At 41.5% G+C, this 12,666-nt stretch overlaps 1 protein-coding gene across 14 annotated transcripts in view; it reads right to left on the reverse strand.

Annotated features, from left to right (window-relative positions):
* Positions 1–12,666, reverse strand: part of MAGI2 (membrane associated guanylate kinase, WW and PDZ domain containing 2) — a 1,443,575-nt gene that overhangs the window by 105,571 nt on the left and 1,325,338 nt on the right. For 12 of the 14 annotated variants that reach the window (XR_004672522.3, XM_063605943.1, XM_063605940.1 and 9 more), the window contains 4 exons: positions 12,179–12,364; positions 10,043–10,214; positions 4,355–4,574; positions 2,858–3,001 (listed from right to left, as the gene is read on the reverse strand). Coding sequence is in view for 13 of the 14 variants with exons in the window: in XM_063605943.1 (XP_063462013.1) it covers positions 2,858–3,001; positions 4,355–4,574; positions 10,043–10,214; positions 12,179–12,364 (722 nt within the window). In the remaining variant the exon portion in view is untranslated. The remainder of the gene's footprint in view (positions 1–2,857; positions 3,002–4,354; positions 4,575–10,042; positions 10,215–12,178; positions 12,365–12,666) is intronic. The other 2 variants (XM_063605945.1, XM_063605944.1) reach the window with 1 other exon arrangement.

Below are 12,666 nucleotides of genomic sequence, written 5' to 3' on the forward strand. Positions count from 1 at the left end.
TCATTATTCTTTGCCTGTGTTTTCTATTTAGTTTTGGCTTTTAATTAGGTTATATTCCTAGGAGCTTTGTATCAGAGATTTTATTCACTAGCTATGAAAATTTCATCCCTCCCAATTTTATTAGGCTATTTTACAAACGTAAGTCTTCTTTTTATAAACAGCTCCAGTAATATTTGGTAATAATTTATTATCCTTTTCCTTAAAATCTGAATGTCCATTGTGTTTCTCTTATGACACCAGCCTTCTTGACTGACTGAAGAAAAGCAATCAGACGTGACAATGATATATATATCTCTATTTATTATTCCCCTTATTTTCTGCATTCACAGATTGTGTTTTATCTATTCAACTTTTAATACATCAGTATTAACTGATGTTGAAAAACCATCTAGTATAATAATTAAAGTCAAAACTTGCTACTCTCCACTGGTTTTTTGATAAAGTGAATATAGTAGTTCCCCCTCATACCTCTTGCATATATTCCAACATCTCCAGCGGATGCCTGAAATCACAGGCAGAACTAACCCTGTATACACTGTTTTCCCTATATATATCTATGATAAAGTTTAATTTACAAATTAGACACAGCAAGGGATCAAAAACAATATAAAAAGAACAATTATAACGAAATGCCAGCATCACTACTCTTGCACTTTGGGGCCATTACTAAGTAAAACAACGGTTACTTGAACACGGGCAGTGTGATACCATGATAGTCAATCTGATAATCGAGAGGGCTGCTGAGTAACCAATGGGCAGGTAGCATCTACAGTGTGGATAAAGGGCTGTTTCACCTTCTGGGAAGGTCAGCACGATACTCACAACGCTGCACAATTTAAAATTTATAATTGTTTATTTCTGAAAAATTTTATGTAATATTTTTGGATTGCAGTTGACACAGGTATCTACAATAAAACCTCAGAAGGTAAAACCTCAGAGTTTCACCTGAAGAGCTTCCTAAAACATAGCCTGGTGACCCCACTCCTAGAGTTTCTGATTCAGCAGGTTTGGGTGGGGCTAGAGAATCTGCATTTCTACCAAGTTTCCAGGTGATGCTGATGCCAGGAACCGTGCTGAGAACCATTGCTCTGGCTTAAATTCTGTAAGAAAGAGGAATCTTTTCCTGCAAGGGTCTTTCTCTATTTAGGCTTCTTTGCCTTGGGAGTACTGTGTATATCCAGCAGCGAGTCATTTAGATCCCTTGTGAAAATACATGGCCACTGTTTGTAACCGACAGAGACCAGCCCTGTAGGTGGGTCTCTATCTCTCACAGGGCTCTGGCCATTTTGCACATGGTCTTCCTACTGTGTTTCACCTGCACTGGAAAGATTAATTTTGTTTTACTTAACTGCTTGTGAGCTGGCCTTACAGCAGATTAAGAAAGTGTCCTTCTGGCTTATAGGGAAGCTGTAGAGCCAGGAAACCATGTGGAGGCCCATCTTCAAATCAGGGCTAGACGGGGTAAGAGGAGGCTGGTGCTAGATCACGGGGAGGGCTGCCAGTCTCTGGTGTCAGCCCTGCCTGGGTTTAAATTCCAACTCGGATGCTTCCCAGCTGTCAAAGGATTGTGGTGGTGGGGAGAAACAAAGACATGATGTGCATGCCTTCTGCTTTTGGACTGTGGATAATCCTCTGACTTGGAAATGCGTATCATAGAAATGCAGACTTGGTGGTAGAAATAACAGATTTGGCCATCAGGGAAAATTGGTTGGTGAGGCTCTGCACAAGAACCTGAGGTTCCGGAACCCCAAAGTCACAGCTTTTCTTTATTAACTTAAAGAGGCAGGAGGGAGGGCAAGAATAAATTCTAGATTTTATTCATACACCGACACACACACACACACACACACACACACACACACACACACACAGAGTAAAGAGACTAATATTTTATATTGTTAACAAGCTTTGTTTTATACCCTTAAATGAAGAATCAGTTACCCATCAATCAGATGCCTCAAAGTAATTATTAAATGAAAAAATCTACTCTTAACTTATACTTTAATTGGAAAATTTCTAGCTGCTGTCTTTTTTTTTTTTTCTTGAGACAGATTCTCACTCTGTTGCCCAGGCTGGAGTGCTGTGGCATGATTTTGGCTCACTGCAACCTCCGCCTCCCTGGGCTCAAGCGATTCTCCTGCCTCAGCCTCCTGAGTAGCTAGGACTACAGGCGCCCACCACCACGCCCGGCTAATTTTTTTGTATTTTTAGTAGAGATGGGGTTTCACAGTGTTAGCCAGGTTGTTCTCGATCTCTTGACCTTGTGATCCTCCCGCCTCAGCCTCCCAAAGTGCTGGGATTACCGGTGTGAGCCACCACGCCTGGCCCCTGCTGTCATTTTTAAGAACAACCTGTATCCAAGAAGCCAAATCCCTTTTTCTCCTAATGCTTCTGTCTGCCCAGTATCAAACCAAAAGACCAGTCAACACAAAGGAAAAATTTCCTAAAAGTCCCGCAAAACCATGTGATTAATCAATATGGGGGAAAAAGCACAAAACTAAAAATAAATTTCAAAAGATTCAACCTTAATCAAAACAGAATCATCAAACCATAGAAAGAATTATGGAGAAATAATGTTTCCTTTTCAAGCTATTTCTTAGATTTCTTTCATTTGCTCTTTAGAAAAATAGTACTTTACTGAGGTTAATCAATTAGAAGGTCATAAGCAGAAAAATGAGAATGAGAGATATTATAAAATAGCAAGTGGCCAGACTTTTAAGAAACTGGGTCATCATCAACTAGAAAGAGGGCAAACCTACAGCAACCCCGCTTGACAGCATGCTTCAGTACTCTTCCAATACCACAGTCGGTTTTTCTTTCAGAATTAAGCAATTCTATAAAAAGAGACTGTTCTTACCCTCATCCTCCCATTCCTTATTGCTGGTCCATCTTCTGCCAGTCTCAACACATACAAATCCATTTTGTATTCCCTTCCTCCACGAATGCTGAATCCAAATCCTTTGGCTCCTTTCTCCATGTCCACAGTGAAATAATCAAAATCCTTTGGGGTTGGGGAGAAAATGGAATAAATAATTATTTAGTTATCAGAGAAGCTTCTGTGGCTAGTCTCTGTGTTCTCCTTCTGTCTCTTAGTTAATGTATTCCAAATGACATGATGTTGGGAGAAGTCATAATCTGGCTTCATAAACTACCCAAATGAAAGACAAAATTCCAAAGGTTTGAGCAGGCCACAGCACAGTTTACTTGGTCATCAAAGAATTACTGTGTAGCTTGTTTACTTTGGTATTCATCAGTTTACTTGGCAAACGTGGAATGATTACAGATAGGCCTGATGACATCATCTCTCCTTTTACTTCTGTCATTCACTGCTATTGAGCACCATAAATAAATGTCAGGTGTGTGTGTGTGTGTGTGTGTGTGTACAAATTACAGAGTTTGCTGATTAGAAAAGTAAAATTTAGTGGGATCTGATCATTAGATCTCTCAGTTGCACAGACTATTGAATATCAAGTTGGAATGTACAAAATCAATTTCTCTTTTACCTAAAATGCAGTATGTCCAAGATTCTCTGATCTTCACTATTCTTAAAATCTTTGGGCATAAAGTTGATCTTCAATTCATAATAAAACACAATGTAATCTGATAGAGTTGAGATTGTACTTAATTTATATCTTGATATGTAGTTATGAAGTAGGAAATATTTTCTAGATACCAAACTCTGGTCTAGACTCTTTTCATAAATGTTGAATCCTCATCCTGGCCTGTAAGGAAGACTCTCCCTTTAGGAAACTGAATCTCAGAGAAGTTAAGGAAGTTGATGTGAAGCGCATCAACAAATAATCATAACAACAGTGACACTGGTTGTGTAGACAGAGAGTTGTTGGCTGTGGCAGGCGCTACACTCTGGATTGTGAAGCCAAGCCTGGTCTTACTCTTACGCACAGGGGCTTGGCCCTTTATCACAGAGTGGCAGGTAGGGGGCCACGTAAAAACTATGGACCTAAAATACCTCCACTGCTAGCATCTATAAAATTTTCTGCATTAGCAGCACTCTCAGAGGTCCCAGGTTAGAGCATTTTTAAAACTTTGACAAGGAAACGTACAAGGAGTTAGCTAGTATTAGCAGGGATTAGTTTATTCCATTACTACTCATCCGCTATTTATTTATGTATTTATCCATATTTATTTATTGTCCTGCTTTATTCTGAAATAGATTTATTTATCCAGCATGTTTCTGAGGATGCAGGTGTTACCCTGATGTTACCAGAACTAGGAATAGAACTTCAGCTCTCTATCCCAGACAGGTACTCTTTCCTCTGCCTCTCCTATTTCATTCCTTGCAGTTCTCTGGAAGCCTTGGTCAGGACCCACCCTGCTCTCCGGGAGGAGGTACCTGGGGTTGTCTGTAGTCCGACAGAGGGTACTGCCTGGTGTCGGGGGAGTGCTGCCTGTAGTCCAGCAGGGGAGGCTGCCTGTAGTCCAAGGGTGGGGGCTGCTGGTAGTCCCCTCCTGGGGGTTGCCTGTAATCCAGCGGGGGCTGCCTGTAGTCTGTGAATGGAGGCTGTCGGATGTCTGGTTTCACATCTTGCCTTGCTTTCACTTCCGACCTGTAACTAAATCAATGGAAATGGGATTTACTTTGGTAACTCTGCATTCTAAAGAGACTAGAGTGATCACACGGCCTCCAGAGGTGGTCCAGCCATGACAGCTCACACAAACCACTCCTCTCGGTGGTCCTGTTGGATGCTCAGGATTATGAGAAGGTTAAACATTATTTAAAAATCTCTGACAAATGCCATATTGTATACTTTTTATTTGGCTCCTTACGAAGTCAAGGTAAAAATGATGGTTCAACCACAACCTTGTGGAAAAGCACTCATGGATGTTCCTCTTTGACTTTGGCTATTTAAAAACTGTACAGCCACAGCAAATCAAGGGATTGAAGCACTGAACTATACAAACCAAGACATCAGCCTATCTTAACACTGGTAAACCAAACTTCCTCTCTCACTCTTACTTTTTTCTCTCACACACACCCCTTGGCAGATCATTCATTACTTCATAAAAACATGATTGAAGTGATCTCTAAATACATTACAAATACACAATCAAAGGCTATTTTAACCTGCTGAGTTGGGTCTTTTTGAATATTTTACAGAGGTTAAAGGAGTGATGGTAAAATATAATCACCAACTACAAACCAAGTGGCAAGTCATTGGATCATTGGTAAAATTGGAAACATATTACACAGAGGTAATACTAGATCATAGCTATCAAGATTAGCATCAAATACTACTGTGGTCATAAGATGGAAGAGAAGGCAAAAATGTTTATGTCCAACATTTATCTCTTGCTTGCTTCTAGATATTAGTTACTAATGAAATAAACACAGAGACCAGAGCTAGGAGTTTAGCATTGTTTTGTGAATCCAAACTGCTTTAAGCTGAGGGGGATACTAGTTTCAAAAGAAATAGCCAATCCCTACCATTATGGGATCATTAATAAGGTGAACTGAAAAATTATCACCATGGTATGGAGGCCATTTAATTCTGTTGTTCATTGCCTATTGCCATGGTAACAGTCTATAATGAGCTACCCAGGGATGTAGGTAGATTGGAAAAATACATTCTACATAGTAACAATTTTATCTAAAATTAATTGGAGGGTATGAGGAATTGAGAAAATATTTAGCAGCAAGAAAAAGCTCAAATGTGTCAGGAAAACTAGTGCAAACCAGTAGAATTCTTACCTTTAAAAGAGTCTGGATTTTTTTTTTTAAAAACTGGCTTACGGTCTTACTGATGCTGATTAGTATTAAGTATTTTAAAAAATCACTTGCCTGAACAATTGCCATTAGTGCAATCTAATATTTGGCAAGGTCACACTGAAAGTGCATGGCAATAGATGTATTTACTTGGGGCTCCTTAGAAGGGGGTTAGTAATGTAGTTATTTTAATCAACCCTTTGAGTAGGTCCCATTTATTACTTAACCCTGCAGAGGAGAGGCATTCCTTTTATGAGCTGCATAATTTCGGCCTTGCTTTATACCTCAATTGTCCACTCGCCTACTGAGAGCATGCATGCTGAGAATAGAATTATTTAAAATATACTTTGAATAAGATGCTTAACTATGCAAATGCATGCATTAAACAAAAGGAATTAAACTGGGTGACATTTGTCAGTGTGTGTTGGTTCCTTTCTGGAAATAGCTTGTTTGGTGGTTTGGATGTCACACTGTTTTAAGTTATAGCATAGTCACTTTATTTCCATGATCTGTATGGTATTGATATGCAATATCCATTGTGTGCTCAATTTCCAACCAAATGTGACATGAGGTATGGCCAAAGAGGGTGAAATGTAAGAATTTCCCCCAAAGTAATACAAACGACTAAAAATAGGAGCAGATGAAACTTTCAAAACTCTCATCCAGGCCATCAGGCACTTAAACTATATTCTACCCAGTGTCGTGTGTCAGGATTTTAAGTTGAACTACACATTGAAGAATTCTTTAATAAGGGAAACATACTAAATTTTTTATGAGTGTTGCTAACTTTTAAGTGAATAATATACCAGCTAGGGCAAAAAATTATGTTGCTTTGAATGTGTGAAACACTTTAAGGAAAACTCAGGATTATTTTAAAAAGCTGGCTCTCTAAAGTTCTTTTACTTCTGAAAGAAGATCATCAAAACCCTTCATAGCTATTAATTCAATTGCTAAAGAGACTTTAGAAATGATAAGACCAGACTGCTAATGGTAAGTTCTAGCAGGTTTTTTGTGGTATGAAAAAGTTCCAGAACAAAGAAATGCTGCCCATGGTGAGAATGCACACCTCGTGGGCCCTTCAAGAATCACTTCCAGCCAGATGCGGTGGCTCACGCCTGTAATCCCAGCACTTTGGGAGGCTGAGGCGGGTGGATCACCTGAGGTCGGGAGTTCGAGACTAACATGGAGAAACCCCGTCTCTACTAAAAATACAAAATTAGCCTGGCGTGGTGGCACATGCCTGTAATCCCAGCTACTAAGGAGGCTGAGGCAGGGGAATAGCTTGAACCTGGGAAGCAGAGGTTGCGGTGAGCCGAGATTGCACCATTGCACTCCAGCCTGGGCAACAAGAGGGAAACTCCGCCTCAAAAAAAAAAAAAAAAAAAAAAAAAGAATCATTTCCAGTCCTGAGCATCTAGAGTTCAAAGTCTGTGAAAGAAGTCAGTTTCCAATGCTCTTTCACTGACCTTGCCATTTTAAACTGCAAATATCAATTGCCCTTGCTAGAAGGTGAACTCTGCTATTTATACTTAGTTTTGAAATATATTCCATAACAGCTCTTCTGTTGTTTTCAACAAATGCTTCTCCTTGAATAGTGTTTTTGCTTATCTTCACATTAAACATACTTTATGCTTCCTGAGCACACACCCAAAAGATGTTAAAGGACTGAGAAATGGGGAGAAGTGTATGGGTGTCATGGGAAGCCAATCCAAGAGTAAATACAGCAGGAAAAAATATCACTCATTCTAACTCACAACACAGACATTTGCAAGCAGATTGTCATTTTATTTTATCCCGCTCTAACATGGGAACGGGCTGAATCTGACATGTATGTGGGCACTCCTTATACAAATGAAGAAATAGGAAATTCATACCGTGCACTGGCATATAAACTGTCTTAGAGACATCTCCAGCCTGATCTAAAAAAATGGCAAAGAGTTTTCCCTCTGATACCATGGCCATCTTTAAATGCAATTGGGAAAAATGTTTCTGGTACCTGTAAGATTACTGAATCTCTTCATTCATATGCAAATGTGCCACCACCAACAATCACAGAGTTCAGCCAGGAAACCCGAGTGCCAGTAAAGGGCCCTAGAGTTGGAGTGGGCACTTCCTGGGCTGTTAATATAGTAATGGAAGCAAAATATCTTAGAAGCAATGTAGTAGTAGAAGAAGCAAAATACCTTAGAACTCTGGGCAAATATGTTGGTGACTTATAAGCATTTGGATTAGGTCAATCTGAATCCCAGAGTTAGGAATATTTCATTCTGCAGTCAGGATGTCCAAAGACCACTGCTTCTGTGATAGGGAACAAGGTATCCCAGTTGTGAGCTGGCAGCAGATGGGACATGACAGTGGCTGTATCCAGCTGTTGTTCTCCCCTCAGGGCTATAGCACACCAGGGATGAGCTCACCCACTCAAGGCTGGGAGCAAGAGCCATGTCCAGGGAAATCTGACTCTGGAAAGGAGAATGGAATGTGGCTGCGAGATTAATCGACAGCGGCAAGAAGAGTCTGAAGCTGGCTCGGGGACTGCTGGGGTGCTCAAGTCCTTCCTCTTGAGTCTAAGATGAATTCTGGGGAAAGCCAGTGCAATCTGTTGAAGTGATAGATGTTGACAGCAAACACATCTGGGGCTCATTACTGAGACACTCAGGACCTACCCTTCTTAGGGATTGTCAAATTCTCACCTCTGCATCATTTGCTTTATGGGGCTTTTCTCTTCCTTGCATATATTTAAAAACATAAGCAGCTGAGGACAATCAGACATTTACTTTTCTATGAAAGCAAATGGGAAATCAGTAGAATGAGGCTTTGTAGAAATACCACCTGTGGCACAGGGAACACAGTTTGCTTTGCAACAATGTGAATGATGAACCCAGAGAGTTCTGGGAATCAAAAACAGAGTCTCACTTCATCTTCGCCATCATGGGAGGAGAGGGGTGGGAAGCAGATGTTCAGAAAACATTAGAATCATTAAAAAGGCCAGTGAGGGGTTTGTATGCAGAGGTGTTTCTGTGAGTTGTTCTGTTTTTGTTTGTTTGTTTCCCACAGAAAGGGAGAAAGCATCATGGGAACATGTCTTCATCTTTCTCTTTAATGGCTGAACCCAACCCAGGCTCCCTGTTATATACAAGTCACAATAAGAAGACAATGTTGTTCTTATGACAGTCTTTTTCTGGAAGTTCAAAGTGTCTTATTCATTAGTCTATGATGCCTATCTCTAATGCTATGTGTGGAATAGAAGAACCTCATTAGATTGTGGGTAGGAGGATGTAAGGTTGTTATAATCAGTAAAAATGCTAATTTATTTTATTTTTGAGACAGAGTCTCACTCTGTCATCCAGGCTGGAGTGTAATGGGAACGTTCTCAGCTCACTGCAACCTCCGCCTCCTGGGCTCAAGTGATTATCCTGCCTCAGCCTCCCAAGTAGCTGGGACTACAGGCGTGTACCACCACAACCGGCTAACTTTTGTGTTTTTTGTAGAGGTGGGGTTTCACCATGTTGCTCAGGCTGGTCTTGAACTCCTGGGCTCAAGCAATCCTCACACCTCGGTTTCCCAAAGTGCTGGGATTATAGGCGTTAGCCACCACACTGGCTGCTAATATTTACTAATGCCTACAAATCCTTCAACATTCTCCCTACCTCCACATCATCATCATTCTCTGAGCCATGACTTTTGTGGTTCAATGGACGTCTGCAGCCACCTCCTAACTGCTTAACCTGCATTCACCCTGCCAGCCTCCTGTCTGCGCTCTGCAGGGCAGACCGAGAAGCCTTCTTATAAAGCAAATCCAATGATAGCAGTCCTCAGCTGAAGACCCTTCAATGACTTCCCGCTGCACTTAAAGATCAAAACATTAAGTAAGCATGCTTACAAGGCCCTTTAGGGTGGGCCCCAGCCACCCTCACTGGCTTCATCTCACATCATACTCTTCTCCTTCTGCCACCCCATATATTGGCCGCATTTCCATCGTGCATACTGCAGGCTTGCGCCTGCCAGGGGGCCTCTGAGTAAGTTCTTCACTCTGGACTCTCTTTAACATGCTCTTCAGCTGTTAAGCCCTACTCATCTGCAACTGCTCACCATTTCTGCAGGAAAGCATCTCTCTTTGTGAAGGACAGACACTCAGCTATCTTTACTAATAAAACCATATCTATAACACACACAACCTCGAAATCACACAAAGGTACGCACAGCGATTTCTACTTTATGAAAGTCTCTCTCTCTGCCTGTCCTGTGCTGTCCCCAAATACTCCCTTCTTTCCCCACCCTATCACCTCTCAGAATCACAAAAGTCAGAGGAAATTTTACCTATTTTCGTGTCCTTGCAGCTGAAGTGGTTGAGGTGGTGCTGGCTGGGCGATGGGGCTGTTGGGGGTGGCTGGGCTTGGCTGGGCCAGGGGACTCTGCTGTGCCAGGGGACTCTGCTGCGCCATGGGACTCTGCTTCTCTGAGCTGGGTGCCGAGGTGGGGCTGTTGAGCTCTGCGATGGAGAACCAAAGCGGCAGATGCAGTCAGGTTAGCGTTGATAAGGGGAAAGAAGTGACTAGAGGCAGTGACTTTGCCTCTGCTGATGGCTCAGGCTTTGGTTATTTCCGTTTCTGCTAGGTTTTTAGATAGCAGGTTAATCTTATCAAGTTCTAATACCATTTCTGATATTTGTATTCTTTCATTAATGATCATTGCAGAACAAGGCTATGAACAGTATCTTGTCATTCTGCCAGAAGAAAAGATTACCAAAAAACCTCGTAAAACTATGTAAAAAATTATTCAAAGGACTAAGCTCTAAAACATACTCTATTTTTGCAGCATCGCTTGCTGAGAGAAAATGGATCCGCCACCAGTTTTTGCTTGTAATAAACAGCCTGAAGAGTCTTCCAAAGTATGGATAAGGAATGAACCATAAAAAGAAAAATGTTTTTTACAATCTTTTCCTCATCCCTTGTCAGTCTTATTGCCTCATAGCCCACTGGACTCCACACTTTTCCAGAAAGGAAAAAGAACGCTGGACACAGGAAGAGTCACAAAACTGTTCTATTAAATAATTGCTTCTGGAATTCTTTGCTAATAACATCAAATTTTCAACTGAAATTGACTCTATATATTGGAATAAGGGCCCAACAGACACATTCCAGACTCAGAAAACTGAGAAGCATTTAGATTTTCAGCGAGCAATCTTGTTTGCAGTTAATTTCCATTGAATAGCTTATACATGTTGGTGTCTGGAGATAGTAGGTTATAAAGCAGCATGGCCATTTTCTTTTCTCTCTCTCTTTTTTTGATTGGGTAAGAAAAGGGAGGTGATCTATTAGCATTCCCCTATGAACTCTTCTTCCCCCCCCTTTTTTTCCCCCACAGTCCAAATCTTTTAATTCCTTCTCCATTTATATCAGGGTTTCCCAGACTCAGCACTGTTGGCATTTTGGGTGGGGTAATTCTTTCCTGTGGACGGCTGTCCTGTGCATTTTAGGATAGTTGGCAGCATCCCTGGCCTCCACCCCCTAGATGCCAGCAGCATGCCCACCTCAATCAAGACAGTCAAAAATGCCTCCAGACTTTACCAAATGTCCCTTGGGGGGACAAAACCACCCCCGTTGAGAACTACTGTTTTATATTTAAAGTCAAGTGGCTGTTTAGCCATTTGCTGCCTACATGTCAGATAATCCTAAAATGGAATTGGGGGCTGAATAAAACAGAGGGTACCAAGTTGTGTGAGCCCATCAGCCTCTGTGTGGGACACTCATCAGTGAGCTCCAGAAATGGAATTCTTCAATATCGTTGATGAGTCAGCAGCCAGAAACTAGTCATGAACCCACTGTCTCTGGAAATGGTGAATTTTTGGTGCAGTGATGTTTACAGCTCCATGACCCCTTAGGGCATGGTTATGAATTGTGATGTTCACTACTCTTTTGAGCCTCAGGGGGGAGTCCTTGTACAGACAAATTCAAAAGGCTCAGTGGGAATTTTAAATTCTTATCAGATGCAACATTTTCTAAATGAGCTCTCCTTATACCACAAAAAACTTCACGTTTTCAAAATCAATCTGACTTTGAGGAATCCTCTAGAGATTTACTGTTAACATAAATTTTTTTTTTCAGATTTGTAACTCTGTCACCTCTGTTGAATGAATTCTGACTTAATATAACCATAAAAGCGGGGGCCCACAGGGAATGATTGAATAACCTGGCGTCTTGGAATTCACACTATTTAGCCTGCAATGTCACATAGCTTGACCTCTGAATGAAACAGGTACTGAGTAAACGAGATATGGATTGCAACTGAGTGTGAGTTTTTGCAAAAGTGGAAATAATAATCAACCTCTGACACTCTGACACCACAGTGACGGCAGGCAGGTGCACTCCACGACCCTGGCGGGCAGGCTGAGAACAGCCGGTGAGTGTGTCCATGTGTTGACCGCCTCTCTGCAAGGCTGCCTCAGGCACTCACCCTCCTGAGGAATGATGCGAAGGGTGACACTAAGACCTGCATCCTTGATGAGCTTCACGATGTCAGCGTGAGGCATGTTGATGATAGACTGGCCATTCACTGCTAGGATCCGGTCTCCCACTTTTAGTTTTGCACAGCGATCTGCAGGACTCCCATCAATGATGCGTCCGATTTTATGGGGCACAGCTAAAAAAACCCCAACAGAAATAGGTATCAGGGACATCACCAATACATGTTCTTTCAGTCCCAGCCCCAAAGGAAACAATGAAATGTCAGAATTCCTTCCTTCGTCAGTGTATTTGCCTTTTGAAATCACACTAATTTCTATCAAATGGGGTCCTGTGCATACTACTGAGACCAAAGTTTCTAAATTCAAGTCCTTTGCAGTGATAGGCCAATTCCAAACACAGACCAGGGGTTCTCAAACTTTGGGGTGATCATAATTAACCTAGAGTTAAAAAGACAGCTATTTGGGCCTTACTGGGGAC

The sequence above is a fragment of the Pan paniscus genome, chromosome 6, assembly GCF_029289425.2.
Source record: "Pan paniscus chromosome 6, NHGRI_mPanPan1-v2.0_pri, whole genome shotgun sequence".
NCBI classification, from domain to species: domain Eukaryota; kingdom Metazoa; phylum Chordata; class Mammalia; order Primates; family Hominidae; genus Pan; species Pan paniscus.